The 15335-nt window shown below is 47.8% G+C and overlaps 1 protein-coding gene across 28 annotated transcripts in view; it reads right to left on the reverse strand.

Annotated features, from left to right (window-relative positions):
• nrcamb (neuronal cell adhesion molecule b) overlaps positions 1-15335 on the reverse strand; it is a 79483-nt gene that overhangs the window by 19295 nt on the left and 44853 nt on the right. For 12 of the 28 annotated variants that reach the window (XM_077007216.1, XM_077007201.1, XM_077007213.1 and 9 more), the window contains 11 exons: positions 7192-7371; positions 6589-6606; positions 5900-6005; positions 5059-5255; positions 4200-4322; positions 3026-3196; positions 2546-2602; positions 1234-1345; positions 837-1021; positions 274-405; positions 1-64 (listed from right to left, as the gene is read on the reverse strand). The exon at positions 1-64 is cut by the window's left edge and continues 80 nt beyond it. In XM_077007216.1, coding sequence (XP_076863331.1) covers positions 1-64; positions 274-405; positions 837-1021; positions 1234-1345; positions 2546-2602; positions 3026-3196; positions 4200-4322; positions 5059-5255; positions 5900-6005; positions 6589-6606; positions 7192-7273 — 1247 coding nt within the window. In that variant the 5' untranslated portion in view covers positions 7274-7371. The remainder of the gene's footprint in view (positions 65-273; positions 406-836; positions 1022-1233; positions 1346-2545; positions 2603-3025; positions 3197-4199; positions 4323-5058; positions 5256-5899; positions 6006-6588; positions 6607-7191; positions 7372-15335) is intronic. The other 16 variants (XM_077007217.1, XM_077007208.1, XM_077007202.1 and 13 more) reach the window with 4 other exon arrangements.

Raw genomic sequence — 15335 nt, forward strand, 5'->3', positions numbered from 1 at the left:
GTCTGGACTTCAGTGAAAATGATGGTATCATCCTCCACTCGCCTACTGGGCTCTTCAGGGAAATCTATTAGAAACACAACAGACAACGCAAAAGCTTTAACTAACTGTAAGTCACAGCACAGTGGGACCAATGGTGATTTCATGCACTTTAATGACTTGGTCTACAGCTTATTAGGCGTGAACACAGATTCAGAATCCTTATCACCAACATCGGTGTGAACGCCACACACAGCTCGTATGCTACACCAAAGAGTGATAAAGAGGAAGGCTGACTGTCGATCGGGTCGCCGTTTATGAACCAGGCGACGGTGGGCTTGGGGTTCCCTCCAGCTCGGCACGTCAACCCGCCACTCTCCAGTGGGGCCAAGACGAGATTCTGGGGAGCGCGGATCCAATATGGAGCAGCTGCCAACAGCCAGAACAGAACAACAGACACACGAACGTTACGCCAGCACAGCTGTGAACCTGCGTTAGACTCCAGAGAGGCACAATTACGTAATCATGAGGGAGTTAATGGGTCAAACAATGTTTTTATCTTGTTTATATGATACAGACATCATGCATCATTTTACCATCGGGTTGTGTTTACAATGAGGAATATACTGTACTGCTCCTTAATGGTATCAACCTTCAGAACCTCGGTTTCCCGTACTGCACTTTTCTCCAGACAATCTAATAACGGTTTCTCAATCTTCGGCCGTGTTTGCCGACAGGACATTAGCTCCCCGGATAAAGTAGTCGTGTACCGCATTTAAAAATCAATAGGAGGAAATGTAGGGGGAGCGGCAGGGGTTGTGAGGTGTCTGGACTGTCCATCCGGGCCGTTCCTCTCCCACCTTTCACGCTGACATGGATGATGTGTTGGGCGGAGCCCAGCCGGTTCCTGGCAGTGCACTGGTACCCGCCCGCGTCCTCCTCAGACACGTTCACGATCCGCAGCGTTTTCTCAAAGTTCTGGAAGGAGGTCCGTTTAGCGGGGAGCTCACCGCTCACTTTAATCCAGGAGATCTCTGGAGTGGGGCTGGGGGTGGGGGGGGGGGGGGGGGGGGGGGGGAAGAGAGAGAGAGAGAGAGAGATTATAAAAATGAGTAGAGCTATATGACTACATATTACATAGCTAAGGTCAACTTATTTACTCTGATTAAACCGGTAGATCAACAGAAGCTGTTTTGACGCCACTAAAGTGGTGTGAGTGTGAAGCGTGAGGAGGAGTAAAAGCAGGAGGAGACTCACAGTCCCTCAGCAATGCACTCGAGCTCCAGCACCTGCCCTCTGAGCACCAGCTTGGAGCTGGGAGAACCTTCTGGAAGCAGGAAGGCAGGCTTCCTCTCCTCCGCCGCCTCATCTGAAGGAAGAACATTCAGAATAAGACTTCTCACTGCCCGGTTAGCCACGTCAGCCTCATAGTCTCTTCATAGTTAAGATCATATTATTATTATTATGAAATTATATATCTATTGTTTTGGATTTGTCTTCTCTCAAAAATGCTCTTTAATTATTAAGGAATGCATGTGTTTCCATTTTGAGGTTATGGGTATATCTATCCTAAACATTCATGTCATGAGCCTATTACAAACTTCCAGTGCTTCACGACTGGTCAGTTTTTGTCCACAGGAAAGCTTTTGAAAGCGTTTTCTGCACAGGTTAGATTTAATCTCAATTTGTCTTGGTACTCATATTGAAGCTGTAATGAACTGCGCCATGTAGCAGAGGATTGAGGAAAGCCCTGCTACACAGCATATGAAGACTTTAAATCAACCAAAATTTAAATAATTAAAAAAACAAAAACAAACAAATAATAATAATAATAATAATATTGAATAAATAAAATATGACAAACTGGGAAAAAAGGAAAAATGTAGAGACAGATTTACTGTAGCTGGGAGCACATTGAAAGTTTAATGCGACGCTATTGTAACATGACATATTATCTATTTTTCAGAATTTCATTATATTTTCATGCTACAAGCTTTAGTAAATCTCGCCCATAGAGTGAACAATGACAAATGAGCCATTTGCAGCCAGTCTTAGAAAAAAAGATTGTGAGGACCAGTGAAGAGGAACGGAGGAAAAGAGAAAGTCTGGCGATCAAAATCCACCTCATTGTTTAGTCCTAAATGTTGCAGGCCAGTTAATGTTAAGTTAATGTTCTTAAAAGCTGACAAAAAATATTGCAAATCTCAGTGATGCACTTCGCTTATCCAATCAAACTCTTTTCACTTATATAATCTGTTATTTGAATATGTAATTGCAGTGTGCAATCATTTATTCAGATCCGGCAGGGGAAAACTCCGCCATGCAAAACCCTGTGGCATCTAGAGAGCTTTAGGCAATCACACAGCAGGGAAATTTATAGAAAAAAGAAAAGAACACACATTCTGAACAGTATGAGAAGCCACATTTGGTTGGGTGAGGCGAGAAAGGTAGATTTAAGATTCGGGTTAGTGACCGAGTTCTGCGGTTGGTTAAACTAGGATAGAGGGTTAATCTTCAGAGGGTTGGTTAAATGATTAAGGGGCAATCACTAGGGGGCGCCATCACTCACCACCAAACAAATCAGTGTCATTCAAATAAGTTTCCATTGTTTCATTGATTGCTTCCACTGTAAGACAACAGAAGGTCGAAATGCACATGAATGATAATAAAAACAATCAAAAGTCTGTGATTAACAAAACATACTGTATGTGGAGTCTGTGGAGATAACGTAAAAGGACTGTGTACTTAACTAAACAAAGGGAAAAGGGTCAAACAGTTGCATTATTGTACAGTCTGTGACATTTCACAAAATCCTGCTTGACTCAAGAGCATATTTTGTTCCTCAGAGAATCGATGGTGCTTTAAAGAATGAATGAAGATTTGGGGGTTTTATTGCAATCTCCTCAAACAAAAAACCTATATGATTTCAAACAATGTCCTCCATTCAGTGCTGGTGTCATCTGAACCATGGTTATCATAATCATTACAATGAGCAACGTCCCCCCAGCCTCTCTCCTACAGATGTACGTCTCCATCATAAGAGACTCACTGTTGAAGACGCGCACTGTGACGGGCTGCTTCTGCTGAATGGTCTGTGTGTGGGGGAAGCGTGCGTAACAGATGTAGTCGCTTCTGGAATCTTCCGTCATCACGTTGGAGAAGTAGAGGTCGCCGTTCAGGGCCTGAGACACCCGCCTGCTCTGGGGAAGCCTCTGGAAATCTGTAGGAGAGGATAGGAAAGAGGGAGGGAGGGAGGGAGAGAGAGAGAGAGAGAGAGAGAGAGAGAAAGGAAAGAAGAAAAGAATAAGAGGGGGAGAGAGGACAAAGATAAAAACAGAGGAAAAGAAATGAGAAAGAAGAGAGAGGGGGAGGAGACAGAGAGATAGAAACAGAGAGGGAATGAAAGAGAGAGGAAGAGAGAGATGACAGGGAGCAGTGAGGGATGGCAGATCAGGCCGGTGGAGGGTAAGACTCTGGTGCTGTTGAAGGGTTGGGGTGACAGCTACATGCTCCAGCAGGTAGAGAGAGAGAGAACAAAAGAGAAGGGGATTGCTCTGCTGCCTTAACCTTACAACTCAAGCAGGTGATGCTAACGTCTAGCACGGAGACATGACGCTATGGTAAAAACAGAAACCCCTAATAGGAATCAGAAGGAGGGCTGGGGTGTACTGTGACAGCTGAAGTAACCTTAGATATTCAGCTCTATACAGGGAAGCTTCTAGAATAGGAGTTCTCATGCAGGGATGAGTTTTCACACCCACATTCCTGCTCTGTTCTAACACAGATTAAAGAAAAGCATATATTTATGTGTTGTTTTGTCCTGACAACACTTTTACTTGAACTAAAAAAATTAAAAATTAAAAGAGTATATATATATATATATATATATATATATATATATATATACACACAATATAAATTGATTATGTAGATGATGTTTTGCAGTTAAAGCTTGTAAGGTGTGTTAAAATTCAAGCCACACCAAATCTTGTAGGACAACCTCATTAATTTTTTTAAATGATAAAATGCTTCACCTCGAGCAACAAGTGCACACAATACTTTCAAGTGAACACTGATGTACCTGGACTTGCACACATGTGTGTGCTGAAGGGGCAACTCATGGATTGCTTGGAGTGCCTGGTGCAGAGTCTGAGCTGAAGTTTGAGCCGGATACATGAGACAGGGGACAGGGGACATGAGACAGGAGACAGGGGAGAGCTTACTGTTGTCCATCCAGAAGATAATGGGTGGGGGGAGACCAGCGGGCGGCTGGCACCTCAACACCAGAGGTAAGCCCTCTTGGACCACAATGGGTTTGATCCGCTCCTTCGACCACAGGGGGGAGCCTGCAAGGCACAGCACACACCACACCACTGATTACACACACCACACTGCTGATTACACACACCGCAGGGGTCCACACATCACTGATGATGGGGGAACACTCGGAATGGGGAGGAGAACATGCGGTTTCACTGCAGCAGTCCTAAAATCAGAAAGTACTGTCGTCTTAATTCTAACATCAGACAAGGAGTATGGTCTTAATTCTAACATCAGACGAGGAGTATGGTCTTAAACCTAACATCAGACGAGGAGTACGGTCTTAATCCTAACATCAGACGAGGAGTACTGTCTTAAACCTAACATCAGACGAGGAGTACTGTCTTAATCCTAACATCAGCAAGGAGTACTGTATTAATCCTAATATCAGCATTAGAGGTACTGCCTTGATCCCAACATCATCATAATGAGAACATACTGCTTCAGTGTCTTAATCCCAACATCATCATAATGAGAACATACTGCTTCAGTGTCTTAATCCCACCATCAGCATGAGGAGAACAGAAGAAACTTTACATGCACTATGTTCAAATTCATACACCATCCCAAAATAAGTGCCTTGACGATGGCAAACACATAATTTTCACACTAACTGCAAAATCTAATTGATATGAGACGATGGGAGACCTTCCACAAAGTGTTGCAAACTAAAGATGTGCAGTGAAAGAGCGTGAGAGGCCTAAAGCGAAGGCTGATCAGACGGGACCACAGGGCCGCGGAGCTCAAGAGGCTGCCACGTACGGGACTGGCGGATGACGATGTTGTTGGAGAGGGCGGTGCCATGTTTGTTGCGGGCGGTGCACTGGTAGACGCCCTCGTAGGACTCCGCCTTCTCCCCGCTGCTGATGTCAATCACCAGGGTGCCGGAACGAGGCTTCATCGTCACCTTGGCGTCTTTACCGATGTCCAAGTGCAGGCCGTTCCTCGTCCAGGAGAAGCTTCCGGGGCACCACGAGAGGAAACATTGTAACGTGAATGAATTAACAACGTGGCTGCCTCTCAGTCTGATTGGCCAATACGACCACAGTTGTGTGCAGAGGAGAAGGCAACACCGCAGCCTATAAACAACATCAGTGAAGCGTTTCCACAGACCTTTCTATTAATTACCATAATGAAGGAATGGAGACAATCGGTCTCGTTCCCGTGTGACCATCACAGTGGAAATGTCCATCTTTATTATCTGAAACAGTGACTGTTCATCTTACAGCCACTGGAACAGGACTGGGATGCCTGCACTACTCAGCCTGGCGTTCATTTTTGATGAGTACTGAATTCATTCAGATTTATTAATTTCAGAATTGAAGGTGAAATGGCCTTTAATAACAAGAGAAGGAACGCAAAGACACCCAACTCTAGACTTTTCGCTTTATTCTGTGATTTTCAACTGCATTTCCTTGCAGACAAATATTTAATCTTATCAGCTCTGGGAAATCTTCGTGCCATACGCTTACAAAGCCGTTACACATGATTATGTGGCTATGTTTTCAGGTGAATGCTGACGTGAATAGTGACTGACGTGAATAGTGACTGACGTGAATAGTGACTGACGTGAATAGTGACTGACGTGACTGAGATCCCTCACCTCGGGTGGGGCTTTCCCTTGGCCTCACAGTGGATGACAATATTCTCACGTGGGTCCACGATGTAGTCTTTAGGGGACTGGTGGGTTATGGTCGGAGGCTGTGGCACTAACATCACACACAGATTATAATGGATTAGGGAGATGCCATATCGTTCTCTCATTATATGAGAGGTCACAGCAATAACACAAGCATGGCGGTGTTCTCTGGCCGCCTCTCTGCCCTACATTAGCACACACAACCAAACACGTCAAGCAAAATTCTATTTCTAACCAGGCAAAACACGACATTGAAGCAGAAAGAAAATCATAACAAACCACATAACCGAGCATGCAACATGTCCAGAGGCACAATGAGCTAGAATCACTTTGTCTGATTGTGAATCAGCTTGCCTGTGTGCACTTGTGTGACTGAACGCTAAACTCTGAGCTGTACCCTTTAGAAGAGTACAAGAATGTACAGTATCCTCATCCGCTTAGAGCTAAATGTCCTGAGGAAAGCACAAGTGCAAAACAAATCAAGAGTCTAACTCAAAAAATAAACCTTGCACGGTGAGTGCATGCAAATAATGTCTCAGTCACAAACAAACAAACAAAGAAAACACAAACAAACAAACAAACAAACAGAACGCTAATCTTGAAGCAAAATCCAAGCCAAAGATGTACAGGAGTCACACCAAGAAATGACTTACATCCTTCCAGAACTTTAGCTTTATCCCCAAAAGCACAGAAACAACAGCAAGCATGACAGAAAACCACATATTAGTGTTGAGTTAAGAAACGAGGGATCACCGTCTTCAAAAGACCTCTCGTCTTCTCTTTGATCATCAAATACACACTCTCTCTCTCGCTCTCTCTCTCTCTCTACAGTATAAGACTTTAGGAATTGGGGCCATAATGCAGGCAAATGGCACCCTTTAATAATAACCTAGAACGCAGTCCTGACATCTGTCTCAACGTCCTCTCTTACTGTTCATGTGTTCTCTCCCGTTCTCTCACTCTGTGTCTGTCTATCTGATAGTGCTCGTTTGCACAGTAAACAGCCTCAGTAATGATACCTTCAGTAAATGCAAATGGGTTTGTGCATCTTGGGAGGGAAACATTGTGAAGAGAAGCCTGTGAGTCCTGCATGTCTGGAGTCTAGCAGCACGGATAGAAATATCTGAGTGGGGGTGGGGGGGGGGGGGGGGGGGGGGGGGGGGCTATCTAGGGCAGTGTGTGTGTGTGTGTGTGTGTGTGTGTGTGTGTGTGTGTGTGTGTGTGTGTGTGCATGTGTGTGTGTTTCTGGTACTCACGGTCGAGAGGGACCTCCAGTGCCGTGGCAGCACTACCCAGGACAAGCAGCAGAAGCACCAAACAGTCACTCCGGCTGTCCATTATCAGCGCTTGTGAGGACGTCTCCCTGAGACAGAGCTAAATCTAACCTCTCTCTCACCTCAGTCAGGACAGCAGCTTAAATAAGAACATCCACCACTATAATGAGAGAGAGAGAGAGAGAGAGAGAGAGAGAGAGGGAGAGAGAGGATCTGTTAGAGTAACAGGTGAGTCAGAGCTCCTGTGGAGACATGTGGAGACATTTGGAGACGTGTGGAGACATTTGGAGACATGTGGAGACATTTGGAGACGTGTGGAGACGTGTGGAGACGTGTGGAGACATTTGGAGACGTGTGGAGACATGTGGAGACATGTGGAGACGTGTGGAGACATGTGGAGACGTGTGGAGACGTGTGGAGACGTGTGGAGACGTGTGGAGACATTTGGAGACGTGTGGAGACGTGTGGAGACGTGTGGAGACATTTGGAGACGTGTGGAGACATTTGGAGACATGTGGAGACATTTGGAGACGTGTGGAGACATTTGGAGACATGTGGAGACATTTGGAGACGTGTGGAGACATTTGGAGACATGTGGAGACATTTGGAGACGTGTGGAGACGTGTGGAGACGTGTGGAGACATGTGGAGACGTGTGGAGACATGTGGAGACATGTGGAGACGTGTGGAGACTGGAGGGATGTTGGGAAATGGTGAACAGCTGAAGGATTTAAACAATTGGCACAGTTCAAAATTGAAGCGGTAAGATGCTATGCTAATTATTCACATACAAATTAATTACAAATTCTAATTTGTCGTATGTTTCACATACACATGTTAACAGTTCATGTACACTGTTACACATTCTAATACTTCATATACACTGTTACACTTACACATGTTAACACTTCATATACATTGTTACACATACTGATACTTCAAATTCACCGCCTTAGATTTTGATGTATGGTAAATAGCTCTGGATATTTAGCATCTTTTTCCACTTTTACTTGTATTCACTTTCTGAGCTCCTTGAACCACATCTACTAGAGTCCTGGCAGTGCAGTTCACCTGCTGTTTTCTCCTTCCACATGTGTGAAACACTATCAGTCTCCGCATGTCTAGTAAAACACAGAGGCCATACCACAGGAACTCATCCTGGTTCTCACATAATATTTTACAATCGATTTCAAATTAGCATCGAATGTGGGTTCAAAAATACTGACATTAATTCCTTTGGCCCATGACACACGGCCTTGTTAATGAAACTCCTGCCTTCCATTACTGCCTGCTGAGGACTGGACATTATTATTTGATTCGATTACACTAGAAACTCCATTTACTGCCTATGACTGTGTCTGCAGTGCACTCCATTATAGGATCTCTCTTATGGAATGTAGCACAAAACCCAGTACTTAGTTCTGCACAGTGGGTTTAAGACTGTGCTGTTGACTAGATCATGTGTGCAGGCCTTTCTAAGTCTGTTCATGTTATGCTAATATGGTGCATGGTGAGAATGAGACGTCTACCCTCCCTGCGTAAATAAGACTGACTAATAACTCCACAGTCCGTTCATCAGACTGTAGGGCGGGAGACCAAATGCACAAACATCAATTCATAGTCTACGTTTGAGTAAAAATATGAATGCCATATACCGCACAATACCCACAGCCGGGTGGAGGACATGAAGTCTTTATCTCTGAAACAGTCTTTATGTCTGAGCCACAGTCTTATGGTCACGTGGCAATGCTAACAGGGGTGAGCTGAAAGAGCTGATGCACATCACTAATGCAACATAAAATCTCCGAATCCCTTGTGTGTAATTACCATGGATTCGTTCCCTCAGTAGAGAAACTTTGCTCTTCAAAGTCCAGTGGAAGTTAGAAAGCAGCTGCCAATCACATATGTGCTTCTAAAGGGGCTTAATTGAGCTGGAGGTTCCATTATACCATTAGCCAACCAAAAGGAAAACACCATCACATGTAGACTGACTGACCTGAGACACCATCACATGTAGACTGACTGACCTGAGACACCATCACATGTAGACTGACTGACCTGAGACACCTTCACATGTAGACTGACTGACCTGACACTGCCAGTTCTGAGGGCCTGGAACATTCTATTTGTACAAATGTCAAAATAAAAAGAGAGAGAACTAAGGAGGAAAGAGAGAAGGTATATGTATATGTATAGGTGTGTGTGTGTGTGTGTGTGTGTGTGTGTGTGTGTGTGTGAGAGAGAGAGAGAGAGAGAGAGAGAGAGAGAGATTGTGTGAGTGTGTGGTATAGAGATTATTCTGTCTGTTTTTAAAGCATTACACTGTTCCTGTTCCCCATAATCGCATAGTGATACCCCGAAACCAGAGTATATATTATACATGCTCTGTATATATTATATATATGTGTGTGTGTGTGTGTGTGTGTGTGTGTGTCCCAGCAAGCAACACACAGGAGGCAGTGCAGTGTTGCTGTGCGGTTGGTTATAAAGGCAGGTTGGCCTCATTTATGTCATAACTGCAGGGCAGGAAAGGCCCTACTCTGTCCCCGACAGCCAGGACGGGCATCTGCGTGCTCAGCTGAGCGTCCCCAGCAGTGACGCTCTCACTCTTCTCCCTGAGGTGGAGTTGGTTACAGATCGTTACAAATCTTCACTGACACCTCCACAGCTCAGCGAGGCGCGGAGACACCAAATGCGGTCCTAACGCAGTCCAGCGCCGGCCAGCAACCCCTTCTGCGAAAGCAGCATCAAAGCCATCCAAGCCCAAGCAATAGAGACTAATTCAATTTGCATTATGCTAATAGAAGGCCATCTGCATAAAACAACATGACTTTAGTAGGGCAGAGGAGAGTCCAGCAGATGTGCCGTGCACCAACCCAGCTTTATTGATTGTAGATTTTGCCTGAATTTTGCAGGTTTTGCTCAAGACTCCCTCAGGTCTGTGGCACCATCAGAGCATCACAGTCACGCCCCCACCACACACCTCCACCACACACCCCCACCACACGCCTCCACCACACGCCCCCACCACACACCCCCACCACACACCCCCACCACACGCCTCCACCACACACCTCCACCACACACCCCCACCACACACCTCCACCACACACCCCCACCACACCCCCCACCACACACCCCCCACCACACCCCCCACCACACCCCCCACCACACACCCCCACCACACGCCCCACCACACCCCCCACCACACCCCCCCCACCACACACCCCCACCACACCCCCCACCACACACCCCCACCACACGCCTCCACCACACACCTCCACCACACACCCCCACCACACACCTCCACCACACACCCCCACCACACCCCCCACCACACACCCTCCACCACACACCCCCACCACACCCCCCACCACACCCCCCACCACACACCCCCACCACACGCCCCACCACACCCCCCACCACACCCCCCCACCACACCCCCCACCACACACCCCCCACCACACCCCCCACCACACACCCCCCACCACACACCCCCACCACACCCCCCCACCACACACCCCCCACCACACCCCCCACCACACACCCCCCACCACACGCCCCCACCACACCCCCACCACACACCCCCCACCACACACCCCCCACCACACCCCCCACCACACACCCCCACCACACCCCCCACCACACACCCCCACCACACCCCCCACCACACACCCCCCACCACACGCCCCCACCACACACCCCCACCATACACCCCCACCACACACCTCCACCACACACCCCCACCACACAACTCCACCTGCTACGTGATTCTACTGTATCATGCAGTGCTACAGCACATGATGTCTGGCCCTAATAAGTGGCGCGTGAGACGATAACGTGAGATGACGGGATGAGACGACAGTCCCGGCCTGTGCATCTACAGTTCACCTAGCGCTGCTGGGCGTGATGGGTTTGCAATAGTGGGCTCCTGGTTGACTGTGTCTTCAGGGGCTTATCGTGTTTGATTGTGTGGGATAATTGAACAGCAGCCCTGAGAGCAAAGCAGGCGGGGGGTGTGGCGGGGGTGTCTCGAGAGGTGAGCATCATTTGCCTTAGGCGGTAAATCAGAAACATGCACTCCCAATCAGACATATGACACCTGTAGAAAGATAAACATTAGCACCGTCTCACAGCTAAGTTGTCGGTAGCAGAAAGACACATTGAGAATCACTTTTTTTGTCTTTTATGTTCTAATGAATACAGGTGCTAATGAAGATGGGAACTCATTTAAAATGTACATGTGAACCATGGACTGGGTGTGGCTTCAGATTAATCTACTAAACCACAGGAGGAGCCAGTTTGCTAAAGTACAGTGAAGTCATGAAAGACAGTACAGTCCTTTTAGTCTTCATAAGAACTGGTTTAATATTTTTTGTGTGTGTTTTCACTAATAACTATATTACCATTGGCAAAAACAACAGCATGTGTTGAAAGAATTCCTCAAATGTCTGAAAGGTACATGTTCAGTACACAAACATCAGCTCTCTAATGAAACGTTGAGGCTTTGCTCATATCTGAACATCTTTGTAGCACCAGGTCCATTTATCCGTCTTCAGCACTTGTAATACATGTTGAAGGTCCTCTGTGAGCTCCCGAGATGCCAATAAATCTGTGTTATCAGACATGTCATATATGTCAAAACATGACACACGGAGAGACAGGAGACTGATTACTTTGTGAGATTGCAAGATTGTGAAAGGAATCATGCCACATTTTTCATCGAGATTACTACTTTGGGCCAAGTTCAGCACTCCATAAACAATGTTTATTCTATTCTATTCTATTCTGTTTCTATTCCCTTTTGCCATGTTGAAAAAGTGTGTGTATAGTCATTACAGTAAAAATAGGTCATGACAACAAGGATGTAACTGAAGTCTTCATCAATAAACCACTAGCCATTATAAACAAACTCAGAGAGCACTTGAGTCTGTTGCCCTTATACCCGTGCCAGCCCTGTCAATTAGCCTTTGTGATTCTCCACGCTGGCCCGGCGATGAACAGCTCTCCGTCCGTACACTGTTTGGATTAGTGCACATGTCAGGGGCACACGTAGTGCACAGGGCCGGGCGGCTGTGCCTGGAACAGGCAGGGGGAGTCGGGGCAGAGGGCAACTGCAGCCACAGAACCGCACAGGAACACTGCTGCTCTACAGAACCGCACACCAACACTGCTGCTCTACAGAACCGCACAGGAACACTGCTGCTCTACAGAACCGCACACCAACACTGCTGCTCTACAGAACCGCACACCAACACTGCTGCTCTACAGAACCGCACAGGAACACTGCTGGTTCACAGAACCCATAGAACCGCACACCAACACTGCTGCTCTACAGAACCCACAGAACCGCACACCAACACTGCTGCTCTACAGAACCCACAGAACCGCACACCAACACTGCTGCTCTACAGAACCCACAGAACCGCACACCAACACTGCTGCTCTACAGAACCCACAGAACCGCACACCAACACTGCTGCTCTACAGAACCCACGGAACCGCACACCAACACTGCTGCTCTACAGAACCGCACAGGAACACTGCTGGTTCACAGAACCCACAGAACCGCACACCAACACTGCTGCTCTACAGAACCCACAGAACCGCACACCAACACTGCTGCTCTACAGAACCGCACAGGAACACTGCTGCTCTACAGAACCCACAGAACCGCACACCAACACTGCTGCTCTACAGAACCCACAGAACTGCACACCAACACTGCTGCTCTACAGAACCGCACAGGAACACTGCTGCTCTACAGAACCCACAGAACCGCACACCAACACTGCTGCTCTACAGATCCGCACAGGAACACTGCTGGTTCACAGAACCCATAGAACCGCACACCAACACTGCTGCTCTACAGAACCCACAGAACCGCACACCAACACTGCTGCTCTACAGAACCCACAGAACCGCACACCAACACTGCTGCTCTACAGAACCCACAGAACCCCACACCAACACTGCTGCTCTACAGAACCACACAGAACCCCACACCAACACTGCTGCTCTACAGAACCACACAGAACCCCACACCAACACTGCTGCTCTACAGAACCCACAGAACCGCACACCAACACTGCTGCTCTACAGAACCACACAGAACCCCACACCAACACTGCTGCTCTACAGAACCCACAGAACCGCACACCAACACTGCTGCTCTATAGAACCCACAGAATCGCACACCAACACTGTTGCTCTACAGAACCACACAGAACCCCACACCAACACTGCTGCTCTACAGAACCACACAGAACCCCACACCAACACTGCTGCTCTACAGAACCACACAGAACCCCACACCAACACTGCTGCTCTACAGAACCCACAGAACCGCACACCAACACTGCTGCTCTACAGAACCCACAGAATCGCACACCAACACTGCTGCTCTACAGAACCACACAGAATCGCACACCAACACTGCTGCTCTACAGAACCCACAGAATCGCACACCAACACTGCTGCTCTACAGAACCCACAGAACCGCACACCAACACTGCTGCTCTACAGAACCCACAGAACCCCACACCAACACTGCTGCTCTACAGAACCACACAGAACCCCACACCAACACTGCTGCTCTACAGAACCACACAGAACCCCACACCAACACTGCTGCTCTACAGAACCCACAGAACCGCACACCAACACTGCTGCTCTACAGAACCACACAGAACCCCACACCAACACTGCTGCTCTACAGAACCCACAGAACCGCACACCAACACTGCTGCTCTACAGAACCCACAGAATCGCACACCAACACTGTTGCTCTACAGAACCACACAGAACCCCACACCAACACTGCTGCTCTACAGAACCACACAGAACCCCACACCAACACTGCTGCTCTACAGAACCACACAGAACCCCACACCAACACTGCTGCTCTACAGAACCCACAGAACCGCACACCAACACTGCTGCTCTACAGAACCCACAGAATCGCACACCAACACTGCTGCTCTACAGAACCACACAGAATCGCACACCAACACTGCTGCTCTACAGAACCCACAGAATCGCACACCAACACTGCTGCTCTACAGAACCACACAGAACCCCACACCAACACTGCTGCTCTACAGAACCACACAGGAACACTGCTGGTTCACAGAACCCATAGAACCGCACACCAACACTGCTGCTCTACAGAACCCACGGAATCGCACACCAACACTGCTGCTCTACAGAACCCACAGAATCGCACACCAACACTGCTGCTCTACAGAACCACACAGAACCCCACACCAACACTGCTGCTCTACAGAACCCACAGAATCGCACACCAACACTGCTGCTCTACAGAACCCACGGAATCGCACACCAACACTGCTGCTCTACAGAACCCACAGAATCGCACACCAACACTGCTGCTCTACAGAACCACACAGAACCCCACACCAACACTGCTGCTCTACAGAACCACACAAAACCCCACACCAACACTGCTGCTCTACAGAACCACACAGGAACACTGCTGGTTCACAGAACCCATAGAACCGCACACCAACACTGCTGCTCTAAAGAACCCACGGAATCGCACACCAACACTGCTGCTCTACAGAACCCACAGAATCGCACACCAACACTGCTGCTCTACAGAACCACACAGAACCCCACACCAACACTGCTGCTCTACAGAACCCACAGAACCGCACACCAACACTGCTGCTCTACAGAACCCACGGAATCGCACACCAACACTGCTGCTCTACAGAACCCACAGAACCGCACACCAACACTGCTGCTCTACAGAACCACACAGAACCCCACACCAACACTGCTGCTCTACAGAACCGCACAGGAACACTGCTGGTTCACAGAACCCACAGAACCACACACCAACACTGCTGATTCACAGAACACATAGAACTGCACACAAACACTGCTGCTCTACAGAACCCACAGAACCGCACACCAACACTGCTGCTCTACAGAACTGCACAGGAACACTGCTGCTCCACAGAACCCACAGAACCGCACACCAACACTGCTGATCCACAACTACAGGGACTTTCTTCTTACTTTTCTTTCTTACTTGCTAGAAATCAAGAATTCTGCATTCTGCATTTTCCTGAATGATATGTGCAGGAGCCACGACTCTAGTGT

This window comes from Brachyhypopomus gauderio, chromosome 5, assembly GCF_052324685.1.
Source record: "Brachyhypopomus gauderio isolate BG-103 chromosome 5, BGAUD_0.2, whole genome shotgun sequence".
NCBI lineage: Eukaryota > Metazoa > Chordata > Actinopteri > Gymnotiformes > Hypopomidae > Brachyhypopomus > Brachyhypopomus gauderio.